Source organism: Pezoporus wallicus, unplaced genomic scaffold, assembly GCF_028554395.1.
Source record: "Pezoporus wallicus isolate ANWC-B61680 ecotype Strahan unplaced genomic scaffold, APGP_CSIRO_Pwel_v1 contig_8166, whole genome shotgun sequence".
Lineage (NCBI taxonomy): Eukaryota > Metazoa > Chordata > Aves > Psittaciformes > Psittacidae > Pezoporus > Pezoporus wallicus.
The window spans coordinates 1,545,034-1,559,430 of record NW_026638114.1 but is presented as its reverse complement, the minus strand read 5'-3'; the positions used below and the strand labels follow the sequence as shown (position 1 = coordinate 1,559,430).

Sequence of the window (14,397 nt, the reverse complement as noted above, 5' to 3'; positions counted from 1 at the left end):
GGGTGGGTTTTGTGAGCTTTAAAGTGTGGGTGCTTTTTCCTGAAGGGGTGTAGGATAAGATGCCCAAATGGACCTACCATTTCGCTGCCCTCAGCCATGCTTCAGAGGCTGCATTTGCCTTGGGTCTGTGTCTGGAGAAGGGTCAGCTTGTTGCCTGCTCCTGTTGTGCACTGACCCCTACCTTGATTCACTTCTGTCTTCAGGTTCTTCCTTACTCCACAGCATTACCTTGGGTGCTATGGTTTAGTGTGAGGTGTCCCTGCCCATGGCAGGGAGGTTGGCACTTGATGATCTTAAGGTCCTTTCCAACCCGAACTATTCTATGATTCTATGATTACAGACATGCCCAGAACAGCTCCCTCAGACAAAGTGGCAGGCACTTGATCACACCAGCGTGGCTGGAGGGGCTGGATCCTATCCAACCATGAAGCCCAGCACATGAGACTCCCTTTCCTCATGGTGTGCAGGGCTGTTACCAGAGCAGAGGAGGCTGTTAGCATGCAGGGCCAGCAGCTTGCTGGTGGGTGTGGGAGCCCACACAGCCTTTATTTTTGTTGCCTGTATCACATGAACACTGCAAAGACAGATGATGTTATCGGATCGGTCCCTCCAGGCTGTTTCTGTGTTGGGCTCTGCGTGCTCCAAGCCTGCCCTTGGCCCCCGGGGTCCTGGTGACAGGGCTCCAACTGCTCCATGTGTCCCAAGGTGGGTGCTCCACAGGCATCTCCAGCTCTGTGGGGGCTGATGGGGACTGGCCTGTTCTCAGAAGCCCCCTCTCATCTCTGGAGATGTTTGGGTTTTTTTGGGGGAGGAAGGAAGGGAGTGAAGGCGATGACATTTTATCAGCTAGGGTCCTACCTGCTTTGAAGGCCTCCCAGATGTAGGTCACTGATCCCTTTGTACTTGTGCATTGGTATTCATGAACTTCTCTGGATAACTTTTTACTGTTTAATTTTAAAAATTGAATTTGGGGCAAATATTATTTGAGTCAACATTTCCCTTGGGATGTTGTTGGCTCTGCTAATACTTATGCTCTTGACCCCACTCCTGTTATTTACCTCCTTATTGGCGTAAGTGAAGCCTGCAAAGGTCAGTTTCCAGGATCCAGATTTTGCTCAAGCTTGGACCCCCTTTAGCATCTGACTGCTGTGCACTTAATGTGCCATGGCCGCGTCTTGTCACACACTGTGCTGAGATGTAGGCTGTAATTGCCTCTCCCATCGGCTGCAGGAACTACTTTTCCTCTTAATCCCACAACAGCAGTGAGTCACCAGGTTTCTTAGAGTAGTGATTATTCATGCCCAGGGTTAAGAGTTGACATTGCTTCGTGCTCTCCTTTGTTTAGCTTTGTTCTTTCACTTACCCATTTCTTTCTGCTTGGGAGTTGGTTCTTTCTTTTCTGTGGTTCCTCAAGATCTCGGTGATTAAAACGTGGGTGAGGTCACTGTGTGCGTGGATGCTGGAGAAGCCCTGCTGAGCTCCTTCTCCTCCTCCACACAGTTTGCTTTTGTTCCTGTGACGTACTCCTGTTACGCATGGGGTATGTGTGTATGGTGCCTGCACTGCGCATTGACCGTAACAGCAATGGGGAAGGTGTGCATAAAGCACGGGTTCATGTAGAGGCTTTTACACAGATCTGGGTTTTACTTGTATATTCATAGGGGAAATTATTGCTCTAGTTCTGTGCTAATTACATATTTTAAGTTATATATTTGGAGGAACGGTGCAGTTTGGCTCCAAAGGTTGCTTTGCTTCTGAGGTGTGAGGTTGGGAAGGCGAGAGGTGAGAAATACAGCTTCCTGCAGAGATGCTTTGTGTGGGGTGTAGCTGTGTGGACAGGTTACAGCAGGGTAGATTAGGAGAGGAGCTTGCAGTGCACTGCGTGTAACCGCTAGCCTGTGTGCTTGGTGCTCTTTCTAAAGAGAGCGTAATGCTGCCTTGCTTTTGTTGTAGGGTATACCTCAAAGCACCCTAATTTAGCTGTTGCAGCTTACTTATCTACCCATCCATACATATTAAATATATAAATATATATATATATATATATATATATACATACTAAAAGCCCTTCTAAGACTTGTCCACACTCTCTTTGACTCTGTCTCCATGCTGAGACGTGGTTGAGGGTCTTGGTCATACTGGGAGTTTTTTAGGCCCTATGTGTGTTTGAATGCAGGTGAGCCATGGCAGTTTTTTTTCTGGTAAGAAATAGAGCTCGTTGCATTTATTGACTTATTTTACACTAGTGTCTTCAAATGTTGAGGTGCTTTTTAGGTAGCATTAGGAAGCTTCTGGGAATCTCACTGGCTGTCCTATGATGGTCGTAGATAGTGCCAGTGTCTTTTAGTCAGATGCTGGGACAATGTGCTGGATGTGTGGGGAGCATAGTTCTGCGTAGAGGTCCTGCAAAGCAAGCTATAACTGTCCTTTTGCAATGAATTTCAGGAGACATGTCTGAAAGTAAAGCCAAGAAGATTGAGATAAAAGATGTTGATGGGCAGACCCTGCGGAAGCTCATTGACTACATCTACACTGCCGAGATCGAGGTCACGGAGGAGAACGTGCAGGTAGGTCTGGTTCAGCATGGAGACCGAAGTGTAAAGCTTGAAACTCAAAGACACAGGTCCTTTTGGGGGTGAGTGATCTCTTCAGCTGTAGAAAGTAGAAGGCTGAGCTTGGAAAGAGCTACTTCAAGCCTCTGTTTAGTCTTGAGGCACTTTGCTGCTTTCCCCACGCTTAAGTCATGTTGCATTTAGCTTTTGTATTGAGCTTTTATAACAAGAGCAGGCATTTGCCTTCCAAGAAGCTGTGCTGACTTGTGGGTCAGTCTGTCGAAGGTCAGAACACACTCAAACAAGCAGTGAGTCAAATGCTGTTTTAAGGTCATGGCAGAGGAATCTGGCTGTCAGTTTTTGAATCCTTCTGGGTAGTTTGAGTTGTTTGGCAGAGCTTTGAGTCAACCACACTGTTCAGATGAGGCATTCTTCCTTTTTTCTTTGGTGTATGTGTGTGTACTCAGTCTTGAATTTCTTTGAGGTAAATATTTGTCCAGAAGTGGAAAGAGTAATTGAAAGGCAGCCTACAGATAAAGTGGGGCGCTCAGGAAGAGAGCGTTTTGCTGCATCACGTGGCTGTGGCTGCTGGTAAAGCTTTTTCTTTGACTCTGCTTGTATCTGTGGTAAGAAAATGGCTGTGTACTTAGGCACTGATTTCTGGAAGGGGTGCTGGGTGCTTGTGTGGGGCTGTGCTTTTTGGTTGGTCTTCTTCTTTGTTTGCAAGTGGCAGTTTGGATCTCTGTGACTTGGATGTTGGTCAGTGTCAGTGATGCTGGAGAGATGACCAATATTGCATTCTGTTGACCTAATTAACATGGCAAAATTAGACTGGCTCTGCTCGAAATGAGGTAGTTGCTGTGGATGGGACATGCTCTTCTGCTCTAGTCCTCTAGGGAGGATTCAGGTTCTTGCTGATCTGTTGCTCCTCCTGCAGAACTTGGACAAAACCCTGAGCTATGTCCACTCTGCAGCCTAAGCCCTGGGCCATCTTTCATGACCTAAGTCTGTTGGTGCTTTTCTTGCCCCTTCCACCCTCCAGTTTTACAAACTTGACTTTCTGGCACGCTCTTAACCTGACAGTTGTCACATTGGAAGAACTGTAGCCTCTGTTTGCCCTATGATGAGGCTGAGGACGAGCAGCAAGGAGACTTTCAGGGTGTCATTACATCAAAGAAGCTGAGGTTCATACACAGCTGTGTGGGTCGCTTGGACTAGGTTTCTGCTGTGTAGCCCATGCTTAATTACAGTGTATAGCCAGGGTCATCAGGAGCTGAGATACATTACTTTGATGGGAAACTGGGATAGAGTTCCTTAGACCTCTGGGATCTTCCATTACTGGAGGAAAAATGTCATTTACACACTCTGAAACTGGTCTGTTTTTCTGTGGGAAACGTGCAGACTATATCCATGTGCTTCTGAAACGTATGCTTCCTTCCATGCTGCTGGTTGTTAGGTGGCCCAGGAGCACCCACGCAGCACGTGGGGTGTGCCATCTGCTGAGCTGGCCCCAGTTGGTTTGCTGAATGAAGCTCACTTGAAGTGACTACACGTGCTCTGGCTGCTTTCCCATGGGAGCATTTCAGTGCTTGAGTGCAGCTTTACCTGGTATAAGCAGTGCTGTGTGAGCTGGAGCAGGCTGCAGAGCCCAGTCCTGCTCTGTGCTGGCAGCATCGCTCTGCCCAGAAGGTCTTTGAAGCAGTCCAGATGTTACCTTTGCTGAACAACTGGAAAGCTATCTATCTTAGTAAAACCTAACCAAAGCCTGCCTTCTGTTTCTTAGGGATTGCAAAGAGTTAAAGCAAGAGTCCTGTCTATATTCTGGCTTTCATCTCTCAGACAGTAAGATAAAACAATGTGAGCTTGGTGGATACTAAGGTTTGGGCATAACATTTTTTGCCCAATAAGTAAAGTAGGTCCTTTTACTGCAGGATTTATTTAAATGACTACTCTGTGAGTAACTTTTTAGGCTGGAGGTAAATTAATCCGTGGGAGCTAAGAGATGAAGCTGATCTCATGCAAGATTAACTGACTAGTTTAAATTTTATGAAGTGTTAAAAATGTCCATGCTGCAGATGTTTGATGGAATTTAATATATTTTTGGTGATGAAACCAATAGTTTAAAGAGAAATTTCCATCCTGTCTCTGGGTGGTTTACCCCTGAACAGAATTCCATGCTGGAAAGATGCCTCTGTAGTGCCTGTCTGCATTGCTTCAGCAATGCTGGAGCATGGCGAGACTTTGTTTTCTGAGCAGGTATCTCTTGAGGTCTGCTGTTGCCGTGTCATGCACACTGATTTCTAGCAGGGCAAGGGTGCATTTTTAAAGGGACTCTTCAGGCTTCCTCAGCAGCTGCAAGAATGAGTTTCTGGATGTAGGTGCCAGGTAATTTCATTGTAGAAACTACAAGAAAAAAGATTGCTAAATGGCATTAGCTGAACAGATGCAGCCGAGCTACCCAGACATGTGAATGCATAAAAGACAGTATCTTGTCAAGGGAGCAAACCAGAACGAGAGCAGAATTGAAATGAGAAAAAGATGAGCAGTGAAGGAACATGGAGTGCAGCAATGAGTGTTCCCAAGCGTGCTCCAGTGCTGAGCAGCGCCCAGCACTTCACAAGAAGCCTTTTTGCGGTATTTTTGTTGTTTCTTTTCTAATAGAAACCTAGGGTATTTTTTGCTTTTATAAGCCTGAAACGGTGCTCAGGAAGTGAGACCCTTTCTCTAAGCATGTATTTTTGTAGCTGATTGTAATTTCATTGCACAAAGCTTGCTTTTTGTTTTTAAGTAAGGAAGGATGTGTGTACAAGGGGCCAAGCTGACCAGTCAGTTCCAGTCATCGTCTGGGTAGTGAATTACTGGAGGGGTTCATGCAATTCCTCCTCAACAGGATGCCCCAAGTGTGAATGTAAAGGGGGATTTTCAGTCCACCTTGGCTCCTTGAAGGAGAGCACTGAGCCCACGTGGCAGCAGATACCCCCTTCTAACCCCATTAGGGGTATGTGGGTGAGAAACCTGCTTTTTATGCATTGGAACCTCAATTTTAGAGTGGGATTTCAAGGCAGTATAGATTGCAGTAGTAGGAGGGCTGAGGGATGATGAGTGAGAGAGAAGCTTCTGTGCCGAGCAGTGTTTTGCCTCTGAACACACATTTGGGATTTAACTTCCCACGTGTTTGGAAGGTGTGGAGCAGAGGAAGGACTTCTGTCTTCCATTGCAGTCGTGGTGTAGCCTCAGAAAAACTCTCCCTGGGATTTCTTTTGCTGCTGCCTTCTGTTGCTCCTCTTCCATTGCACCTCACATCAAGGCTGGTTGTAAAGATTCAGATGAGTGACAAAAAAGATGTCATTCATTTGAAGGTGGAGCTGGATGAATTTATCTGGAAGACAGTTGTGCAGGGAGCAAAACTGAAGGGAGCAACTTGGGGAAGTTCACAGATGCTCATGTGCAGCCCTGGTTGGCTTTGATGGAAACAGTACGCTCCTGCTCCCTACCTGTATTGTGTAGCTGGCTCTTGTCACGTACTTGTCCCTTGAACTTTTCAGTTAGGTCTTGATTTTGCAGCTGAACTGGCTGTATTGCTGCTTGCTTTCCAATGCTCCTATCAAACCTGCCAGCTCAGTGAGTAGCTGAGTGAAGGGGAGGTTTGTGAGGAGCCCCCTTGTCCTGTGAAGACACTTGTATCTCTGGGTGTAGACAGTGAATACTCTCCTCAGGGTGTCCCATCCCTCCTTACTGTTAGCCCTTAATTACCTGCAGGCAGCCTAAGAATTATCCTCCCAGTTAAGAGAGACACTGCCATTGGGGTTGTAATGATTCCTTGGGAAAAGGCCTGATTAACCTGATTCCACAGTGAAATCCTTAGGAATGAGGTGCAGCATACCACGTGTGTGATGTGTCCTTGTGTATTACCACAACTGGAGACATGGCTTATATAGATGGAATGAAATCTGAAATCAGTTGTCTGGAGGATATTGAAACTGTCAGCTCTGCAGACATAGTAATTGTGATGAAAAATGGCTTGAGAAAGGAGGAAAAAGCTTTGCTAGAAGCTGTAGCATTTCCTTTTCAGAAGTGTACTTCTGCACCTCAGCTTTCCCTAGGGACTTGGGACTTCACAACAAGGAAGGAGAGTGTCTGTGGCAGATGGAGTTTAGATGATAAAGCGGATAAGTGGGTCAGTTCACTCCAAAAGCTGCAACTATAGTAGGTGCAAGCCCAGGATGAGGTAGAGTGCCTTCCAGCTCAGCTATAGGAGGTGCAATAAATTGTCCTCCCTGGAGAAAAAGCTCTTTGCCATGCATCGTCCTCTTGGACTGCTGGAGAGCTCTGGTCAACAGCAGCACTGACTTCTCCGAGGTGTTACAGCAGTTGGTTTGGGCTGGCCTAGACCTGTGGAAAGTCTTTTAAATTGGATTGCCCTAAGAGAAAGATGAGGAGAAACTTGTGGATGTGGCACCAGAGGATTGTGCTGTGTCTGAGGGATGTGTCTTCAGTTTTATCCCACTGTTAACCAAGCAATGGTCTGTCTGCTCTCTGCGGTGAAGATGGAGAAGGCAGATCAGGAGGAAGTTGCTAGTGGCTCCCCTGTTTTCTCTCTCACCTCTGTATCCCTTTTCCTTCTCATGCCTGCTCCTGGGGAGGTTTTGGTCCCTGATCTGTCACACGTGCCTCTGCCTGGACTGTTTCACCCCAGGTGGAACAATTAAGAAGCAGCATTGTTGTTTACCCTCTGCACTGCCTGGTAGCAGCTGGGGAGTGATACAGCCCAATTGCCTTCCTTGCACTGAAAAGCCACACCACAGTAATGTGTCATTTTCTCTCTGCTGCTTGTACAGTTCAGAGCTGTTCATTTGAAACTGAGTATTTAACCTGCTCTGCAAACACAAATTGTGCTTGTTTCTCTGGTCACAGATTCCCTTGGGAAGGTGCTTGGGAGCTGTTTGGACAGATGTGCAGTCCCAGCTGTGGCCCTGGATGTGCTGCTGACATTACAGCCACTACTTTTGATTTGCCTTCCAATTTGACTAGATTTTCAAAGCTGCTTTTAAACTTTAATACATCCCCTACCTTGGGGATGCTCCCAAGGCAAGGATGCTCCTTTCCCAGTTTCGCATAGGAGGAATGGTGCGGGTTAACTTTTGGCTAAGGTTACCTGGAACTAACTCCAGTCTGAAATCCAGCATTAATGCCCTGCCTATTGAATAAACTTTATAGCAACTCAGAGCACTTTTGGATGAAAGATGTTTGTAGTTCAGAGACACCAAAGGTTCATGAAAGCATTTGTTTGCACAGCCAGTGTTGTGTCAAACTTGAGATTGGTAGAGTCTGTAGGTGTGAGAGCACAGTGGGTGAACTAGATGGTTATGGGAAATATATTTATAGATATATTCATATATATATATACACACCCCCCATAGATATGGTTCTGGACATAACTTATTTAGCAAAGAAGTCAATCTCAGTAGTAATAGCAGATAATTTTGGCATCGTTTCAGAAGCCGATTGGGTTTTGGTGCAGGTGCTGATCTGGTAGAGAAGCCAGCTCCCTGTAAATCATGAACAGCAGCTGGAGTTCAAATATTAAGAGCCAAATCCAGACCCAAGTGAGTAACTTTCCGGGATATTCATGGCGTTGCAGTTTGGTCCTGCTGCATGTTTAGGCAGGGCATTTCCTCTTGTTATTTCTAAAGGAAACAGACTTTGTGCTAGAGGATATCCTTTGCTTGCTTTTCGCCTTCCCTGGTAAAAACAAGAGGAGTGGTGAGACGTTCAGCTGGGAAGTAAGAAAGAGAAGATCCACTCATCTCTCAATGAGCTATTTATATAGCCTACTTCTGAAAACTAATATATGATAATACCCTTTCCTAATAACTGCAGTGGTGTAAGGCTCCTCCTATGCTGCCCTCTCAAGCCAGCATGAGGCTGTAATAGCAGCACTAGGATGTCCAAGGGGCTATAGCATGTGGGTATTAGTGATGGTGGTGAGTACCATCACAGCTGCCTGGTTTAGAAGCAATATCCCAAAACACTCGATGTAAGCAGCCTCCTGGATTTGCAGGCATGAGCCCTGGGTGGACAGGGTTTGCATGGGGGAAGCTCTGCCTGGTGTGTGGCCAGAGATGGTTTGCAGGGAGCCTGACTTCTTCATCCACAGCCCTTATACAGCTCAAGTGCTCACCTTTCTGCTGATATAGAGATGGTTCAGGTAGATAGAAAGTGGTTCACAGCTAGGTTTCAAGACTACTAGAGCATTGCTATCTTGATTTGATCAAACCCACACACTAATCTCCCTGTGGCATCAAGTGGCTCTGGCCCAAACAGGCTCCCAGATTAATTGATTTCTCTTCTGGTTTTATTGCTGCCCCTTGGGGTGGCTGCTTGGCAGCAGGCAGACACTGTACAGCTGCTCTGGAGCTGGAATGAGTCAGGGGCCGAGGAAGGACTTGGGGCAGGTTGTGAGCATCCTGCCTTGATGAGAAACGGCGCTGTGGGGCAGGTGAGCAGGGGCAGGGAAGGGGATCTCTTTTTCCCTTCCCTGCCATGGAGACCCAGGAGGTGAATGCTCGTAACCTGCTTGTTTTGTTTAACAGACACTTGAGTCAGGAATAATTTTCCAGATATCTGTGCTCAGATGGTGAGCACAGATGCCCAGTTGGAAGGACATGTGTGAAACAGCCAGAGCCATGGAAGAGCTGGGATAAGACACGTCTGCAGTTGCTGTACGACATAAGAAAGGAAGTAGCTGATGTCACAGGCTGTAACATCCCGACCAACTCTATTTTCTACTTCCTGCCCTGCTCACTGACCTCAAAGGTGTTCTTTTTCCAGCAGATATCACATTCCTGATGCACTTCTGGCTCCCTTTTTGGCACTCAGTTTTGTAGATACAAAGCAGTACCTCATTTTCAGATGCAGTCATGAGCCACAAGTGTCACAGCATTTACTGTGAGTGAAAAAGATGACTGTTGATTTGAATAGCTGGCCCCTGAAAGCTTTGCTGTCACCAAAACCTGCTTGAGCTTCTGTGAACTCCCTCTCTTACATAGCAGTTTGGGCACCCTGCTCACAAGCCAATATGGTTTTGTTGGAAATAAGAAAGTTGAAGGTTTTGAGGAGTGCTGGGCTGCTCTGGGCTTTGAATGAGATGGTAATGCATCAAATATATATTATAATATCTATGTGCAGGACCTGCTTGCAGCAAAGCCAGAAATTCAGGTGCATCCATGTTTGCTTGCATCTTGTCCTCTCTTTACCTGCCTTGAGGACTCGTAGGGAGAAGATGTGAGAAGAGCTCTGCTTTTAGCCCAGCTGGGATAGCTGTTTCCATCTCTCAGAGCATGGATGGGGATCTTTTGCATATGGATACTGTGAAGACTTTAACCTTCCTTGTACCCTGCAGAGATGTGTCCCCATCTGACAGGGAATTGCATCTAATTTGTGCTATCTGTGAATCAAGCTTTCTTTGTTGCTAACTCATTCCCCTTTCTTGCCTCTGCAGGTTTTGTTGCCAGCTGCTAGTTTATTGCAATTGATGGACGTCAGGAAAAACTGCTGTGATTTTCTTCAGTCCCAGCTGCATCCCACAAACTGCCTTGGAATCCGAGCTTTTGCCGATGTGCACGCGTGCACCGAACTGCTGCAGCAGGCGAATGCCTACGCAGGTGAGGGGAGGGTCATCTGTTTATTGAGTTAAACCTGCTTCTAGGTACAACAGCTTGTAGGTTGAGCAGGAGCAGCACATCCTGGTTGGTTTCTTCATGCTTCTGCTATGAGGACAGGGAAAGGAATTCTTTATTTGGTTGTAGACTTGTAGCTTTCTGTGGTGCTGCAAGTTATGGAATGTGGTTTGGTCACATGGGAGCACCTAAGGAGGTAAAAACCCCACTGATCCTCTGGATCCCAGCCCACAAAATAGTTCCCTAATATGTTCCTAGTGAGCTCTTTGGCTGCCTGTTCAACAGCAATGTTGGCATGCTGGTGTCCTCCCTGTGAGAAAAGTAGGCAGTGCTGGGGATTTGTGCATTCTAGGAGTAAATGGCATTGGGCAGAGTGAAATCCCACCTGGAGCACTCAGCTAAAATTTCCCTGTAGTGTGAGCCTCTGATCTGTGGAGCAATGGGCACTTACCCCACGGGGTGGATAGGCTCTTGTTTCCTTGAGAGTGGATGTGCTTGTCTGCAGTAAGTATGTGCAGGCAGTGGCTTTCAGCATTTCTCCTCTGTTGTAAATACAAAGCTCTTCCAAGCAGCCCCATGCTCTTAATTCCCAGCACTTCCCAGTCTCCTCTGGCAGAGCTGCCCTTGACCTCTGCTTGGGAGAAGCTGGTTTGTTTTCTGCTTTTCTGTCTATTTGAATAGGGAAAAATACACCTGCAGTCCCCAAGCACCTGCAGCATGTTTCTTGGTCCAGTTTTGTCCTTAATGGGACCATAAGTAGGCTCAGTGGAATAAAAACGTGCCCACCGAGTCCTTCCTTATTCTGCTGCAAATAAAAGTAAAACCTTTTCAACTGCTCAGGCTGTATTATCCCCTGGAGGAAAAGGTACCCTGGAAGGAATGGTTAATTGTATAAAGGATTGCTTGTAATATCTCATTATCCTTCCTTCCAGGCCCTGTTTAATCTTTAACCCAACAAGCAGCGCATTCACTGTATATTTATTTGGTTGTTTGGCAATTAGAAAGTCTGCTTTGTTGTTTTATTGGCCTTCGTGAGTCCCAGTTAGTACAACAGCCCATGTAATGTTAATGGAACTCCATTAATAAAAATGCCATTAAAATTCTTTTCACTGTTGTTTATGTAACAGAGTTAAACCAAGACAGAAGTCCCCACGCTCAAGGGTCCATGTGTGCCTGAGCTCAGTGTCTTGAGAAATGCTTAGTTCTGGCCACTGGATAACTTGAGGAGGTGGAGGAGCCTTCTCGATGCAGGCACAAGTTACTGTATTAAAATCAGTAAATATTTTTACTTGCTTCCAACTAATAACAAGAGATCAGTCTTTCTACTGCCAGATGCTGGTCCAGAATGAATAGGAGATTGTGTCCAGAAGTCAGAGTGCATCCAGCTTGCTGTGTGGGGAGCATTTCCTGCTTCTCAAACACTTAAGGCCAGAAGACTTCATTAGGTCTTATTTCCAGCCTAATAGAGTGTTACACTTCATCCAGATACTGCTATTTTTAGTCAGAGCCTTTGGCTTAGCTGTGATGTGTTGGCCCCCATCTGACCAAGTGGGGTTCATGGTTGGTGCCCTCAGTACCAGCGCTGGTGAGGAGTTGTTCAGGTGTGATCTCCAAAGAGCTCCTCTCATGCCAGCTTGTGTCCCTGTGGTGCTGCTTTTGGGCAGGCTAAAGACTTTGCAGATGTAAAAACTAGAGGCAGATCTTGCTGCTGAGGGAGCTCTTTGGATAAATGAGCCTGAGCCTCTCGAAAACTGAAGGATTAAAGCTTTAGTAAAGCATTTTCAGACAGTGTGTCTGAGATTCATATTTCTGTATTTCAACCGAAGATAAATGCGACTCAGCTAACGGCAGGTGAGATTAAATTGGCATGTATATGTAACACATTCTTGCAGAGCTAAAACTGACTGCAACTGCCTAACAGTGATTTTTTTTTACCTGGAAATTGCTTTTTAGAAGTAATTCTTTCCTAGTGCCCTGTGGCTAGATGGGAAGCTTGCCAGACTTGATGAGTCTTTTTGGCCCTATATTGAAATCAGTCATAGTTCTCCCAGTTTGGGATTATAAGCAGGGATGTGTATTTTGTGGCTCCCAAAGTTAGAGCATGTAGGGATTTAGAAGCCAAAAGGGAGAAAAAGGGATCTTGCAGACTTCAGTGGAAAGGAAGAGATGCTGGGGAAGATGGGTGCTGGGGGTTTGGAGCAGGAGAAAAGTTGAATTTACACATTTGGGGAAAGAAGTTAAAGGTGGAAGGAGAGAGATACTGATCCCATACTGATTTAGCGGGATACCCTTGGATCTTTCACTATTTGCTGCTGAGTGTAAGCACCAAACTTTGGCTAATTCATGTTAAAGATAGCCTTTCCTTTGAATACCTACAAATACAAGGACCTGGAGTCTCTCATCCAGGTTTGAGCAGGTCTAGTTCTGTTTAACTCATTGAAGTGGGCAAGAACTGAATTTCAGTGTGGCCAGGTTATGTGCCACTTCAGAAAGGCATCATCTCTTCTCAACTACCACTTCTAAATCCTATTTGTCACTTTGCAAAGGTACTTGGAAGGTACTTGGTGGCTTTGCAGAAAGCTCAGTTCCCATCTCGTGTCATTTGTGAAAGTGTCTCCTGGGGCTTGTGTTACTTGCAATAACATCCCATTTCTTTAACCTGCTCTGAGGCTGTTTAGTGTTTCTGTGCCACCATGCAGCCGCAGCAGCGTGTTGCTTGTCTCTGGTGCTCAGAGCTGTGACAGCAGCAGCTCTCTGAATGCTGTAATCCTTCTGTTGGCTTGGAACATGGATTTCATTATAATTTTCTGTTCCCCCTTCTCGTTTGTTGAACAGAGCAGCACTTCCCTGAGGTGATGCTGGGTGAAGAATTTCTTAGCCTTAGTCTGGACCAGGTTTGCAGTTTAATATCAAGTGATAAGCTCACAGTCTCCTCTGAAGAAAAGGTACAGTAAATTGTATAGCAACACTCAATGTAAGAATGCCTGAATGCTTCTAGATCTTACACCAGGAACTGTTCTCATGTTATGCTCTTTAGGGGCTATTTTCCAACAGACTGCATGGAAAGGAAAACTAAAAATAATGTGAATCCTAAACCCACATAAAAATGACCTTCACTTGGTTGTTCTTTGCAGGAAGTAATGATTTTCAGATCCATATCACTTCCAAAAGCCCTGGGGGCCAGAACAGAATACCTTCCCTCTCTGGAAAACTAGGAACCTCCCATCTGCTCTTGTGTAAATCTCTTGTTACCTGCTGTAAAACCCCCCCAGAGGGTGAATTTCATTAGGTCAGGGAGCAATATTGGTTTCTGTTGCATGTCAGGCAAACTAAAGGAGGCCAACCAAGAGGGAAGGAAGGAAACATTTTCTAGCATCATCAGTATTTTTAATGGCAGATGGGAGAAATAGGACACAGTTTGATGTTATTTTGTGGTTGAAACGTTCAGCACACCTTGGGTAGCCTGTAGTTCTGGGAAGGAGGGTGACCAGTGGTTACAGCACTTGGTGAACACCGGGTCCACCCCCTTTCTTTTCAGTGGGCTTCTTGCATGACCTGTAGCAGGTTTGTGGTAGAGATGTGTGCCTCAAGCCCTTCAGCTCACCTCCAAATTGTCACTGTGAGGAGATGGACTCTTGTGGGAGGCTACAGGACAGCTTGAGGATTATGGGGCTTGTAACTTCAGGATCCTTGTTGGATGCCTGTGGGATGAGGCTGGCCCTGTGTGTGCTTGATAGTGTGTGCACCCATCCTGCTCAGCCCCTCTGGGAGCAGGCAAGAAGATGCTTGGACCCATAGGGACCACAAAGCTTGCCAGAAAACCCACACTACATGAGGGCAAGTGCAGTGATGCTTCATTCACATCCTGAGCCAGCAAAGTCAGGGCCTTCAGGAGTGTATTTCAACTGGTGTATGTCGTGGTGGGATGCTGTGAGGTGCCACAGAGGCAGGGCCAAAAAGGGAAAAAACAAATGGCATGAACAAATGGCATGAGCAGAATCATTTTGCATGAGCCAAGCAGGCTGCAAAAGGAAGTGCAAGTTTGGTAACCAGTCTTCCCAGTGCTGTGCAGCATTGTTAAAAAGCTTTTATTGGCCTTGTGCCCAGAGAAATCAAAGTACCTACTCCCTCATCTGAGCTTTATGCAATCAAACCCAGTATTTCTT

At 46.1% G+C, this 14,397-nt stretch overlaps 1 protein-coding gene across 3 annotated transcripts in view; it reads left to right on the top strand.

The window, feature by feature from the left end:
* The window catches only part of KLHL3 (kelch like family member 3), a 46,673-nt gene that overhangs the window by 17,748 nt on the left and 14,528 nt on the right, over positions 1–14,397 (top strand). For 2 of the 3 annotated variants that reach the window (XM_057409450.1, XM_057409449.1), the window contains exons 4-6: positions 2,446–2,567; positions 10,054–10,216; positions 13,067–13,176. In XM_057409450.1, coding sequence (XP_057265433.1) covers positions 2,446–2,567; positions 10,054–10,216; positions 13,067–13,176 — 395 coding nt within the window. The remainder of the gene's footprint in view (positions 1–2,445; positions 2,568–10,053; positions 10,217–13,066; positions 13,177–14,397) is intronic. The other variant, XM_057409451.1, reaches the window with a different exon arrangement.